This window comes from Eurypyga helias, unplaced genomic scaffold (genome assembly GCF_000690775.1).
Source record: "Eurypyga helias isolate BGI_N326 unplaced genomic scaffold, ASM69077v1 Scaffold49318, whole genome shotgun sequence".
NCBI lineage: Eukaryota > Metazoa > Chordata > Aves > Eurypygiformes > Eurypygidae > Eurypyga > Eurypyga helias.
In genome coordinates, this window is record NW_010268527.1 from 1 (window position 1) to 1,727 (window position 1,727).

At 64.5% G+C, this 1,727-nt stretch overlaps 1 protein-coding gene across 1 annotated transcript; it reads left to right on the forward strand.

Moving 5' to 3' along the window:
• Positions 1–26: 26 nt before the first annotated feature.
• On the forward strand, positions 27–1,724 carry LOC104514177 (glucagon receptor-like; the record flags this gene model as incomplete). The annotated part of the gene is made up of 5 exons (XM_010157760.1): positions 27–129; positions 416–537; positions 651–757; positions 863–1,019; positions 1,578–1,724. Coding segments are annotated over exons 1-5 (615 nt in total), but the record flags the coding sequence as incomplete, so codon positions are not given.
• Between the last annotated feature and the right edge of the window lie 3 nt (positions 1,725–1,727).

Here is a 1,727-nt window from a genome sequence, read left to right on the forward strand (position 1 = left end):
TCCCCTCGCTGCTGTGGGAAGGGCTTTTCTGCAACCGGACGTTCGACATGTATGCCTGCTGGCCTGACGGGAGCCCCGGCACCACCGTCAACATCTCCTGCCCCTTCTACCTGCCCTGGTTTGAGAAAGGTGATGATGGCCCTCTGCCACCCAGAGCTGGAGGCCAGGGTTGAGCCCTTGCCAGGGGGGAAGTGGCTCTCGGGGTTTCCCCTCCTGCCTGCTGCCAGGGGGGAGAGGGACCCACGAGCTGACCCGGGGTAAGGGGACCTGTGGGGCACAGAGCAGAGACAGCTCATGCCTCACTCACACCTGCCCTGGAAGGGGGTCTTTGGGGCTGAGCAGAATCCGATCCGTTGTCCCAGGAGAGGGGTTTGGGGGACCCCAAGGGGAATGCATGTGTGCTCTGTGTCTGCAGTGAAACACGGGCTGGTGAGCCGCAGGTGCGGTGCTGACGGGCAGTGGGTGACGGTGAACGGCAGCCAGCCCTGGCGGGACTACTCGCAGTGCGAGGAGGAGATGGAGTCCACCGCCGAGGAGGTGGAGTGCTCAGCCCGGCCGCGGCAGCTGGGCAGAGACGGGGAGGGACAAGGAGGGATGGGCAGGGGCACCCCGGTTGCCCCTGGGGTCACTAACGCAGTGCCCGCTCACAGGAGGGGGCCCGCCGGCTGATGGTGAGCTTCAAGGTGCTCTACACCGTGGGGTACTCGCTGTCACTCCTCACCCTCGTCTCTGCCCTGCTCGTCCTCACCATCTTCAGGTAGGAGAGCTGGGGGATGCAATGCTGCCACTCGTCCTTCCTGGCCAGTGATGGCCAAGCCGTGGGGTGTCCCCACCAGCCCCTTGACACCTTCACCCTCCTCAGGAAACTCCGCTGCACCAGGAATTACATCCATGCCAACCTCTTTGCCTCCTTCGGGCTGCGGGCGACCTCGGTGATGGTGAAGGATGCGCTGCTGGAGAGGCGCTGGGGCATGGAGGTGGTACAGGTGGCTGACTGGGAAGCCCTCCTGAGCCATGAGGCGAGTGCTGCCACCCCCGGGGGGGCCTGCTGGAGGCTGGGCTGCAGTCAGGATGGGGACCCTCACCCTGGGGAGGGGTGTGCAGCTGCGTGCTGGTGCAGCCCTGGGCACTCCGTGGGTGAGCTCATGGGGTGCTTGTGCCCTGTTGGGTGAGCTCTTGGGGTGCCCATGTGCCCTGTGGGCAAGCTCGTGGGGTGCCTGTACTGCCCATGCACCCAGCGGGTGAGTTCTTGGGATACCCTTCCACTCAGTGGTCAAGCTTTTGGTGTGCCCGTGCTACCCTACACCTTCTGGGAAAGCTCTTGGGGTGCCCTTGCACCCAGTGGGTGAGCTCTTAGGGTGCCCGTGCACCTGGTGGAAAAGCTCTTGGGGTGCCCGTACACCACTGGGCAAGCTTTTGTGGTACCCTGCACCTGGTGGGTGAGCTTTGGGATACCCTTGCACACAGAGGGCGAGCTCTCAGTGTGCCCGTGCTGCCCGTGGCCCCTCTGGGCGAGCTCTCGGGGTGCCCATGCCCCCCGGCACGCTGCCAGCCTCACGGTGGGTCTCCTCTGGCAGGCAGCGCTGGGCTGCCGGGCGGCACAGGTGCTGATGCAGTACTGCATCCTGGCCAACCATTACTGGTTCCTGGTGGAAGCTGTCTACCTCTACAAACTGCTCATCGGGGCCGTCTTCTCCGAGAAGAACTACTACAGGCTCTACCTCTAC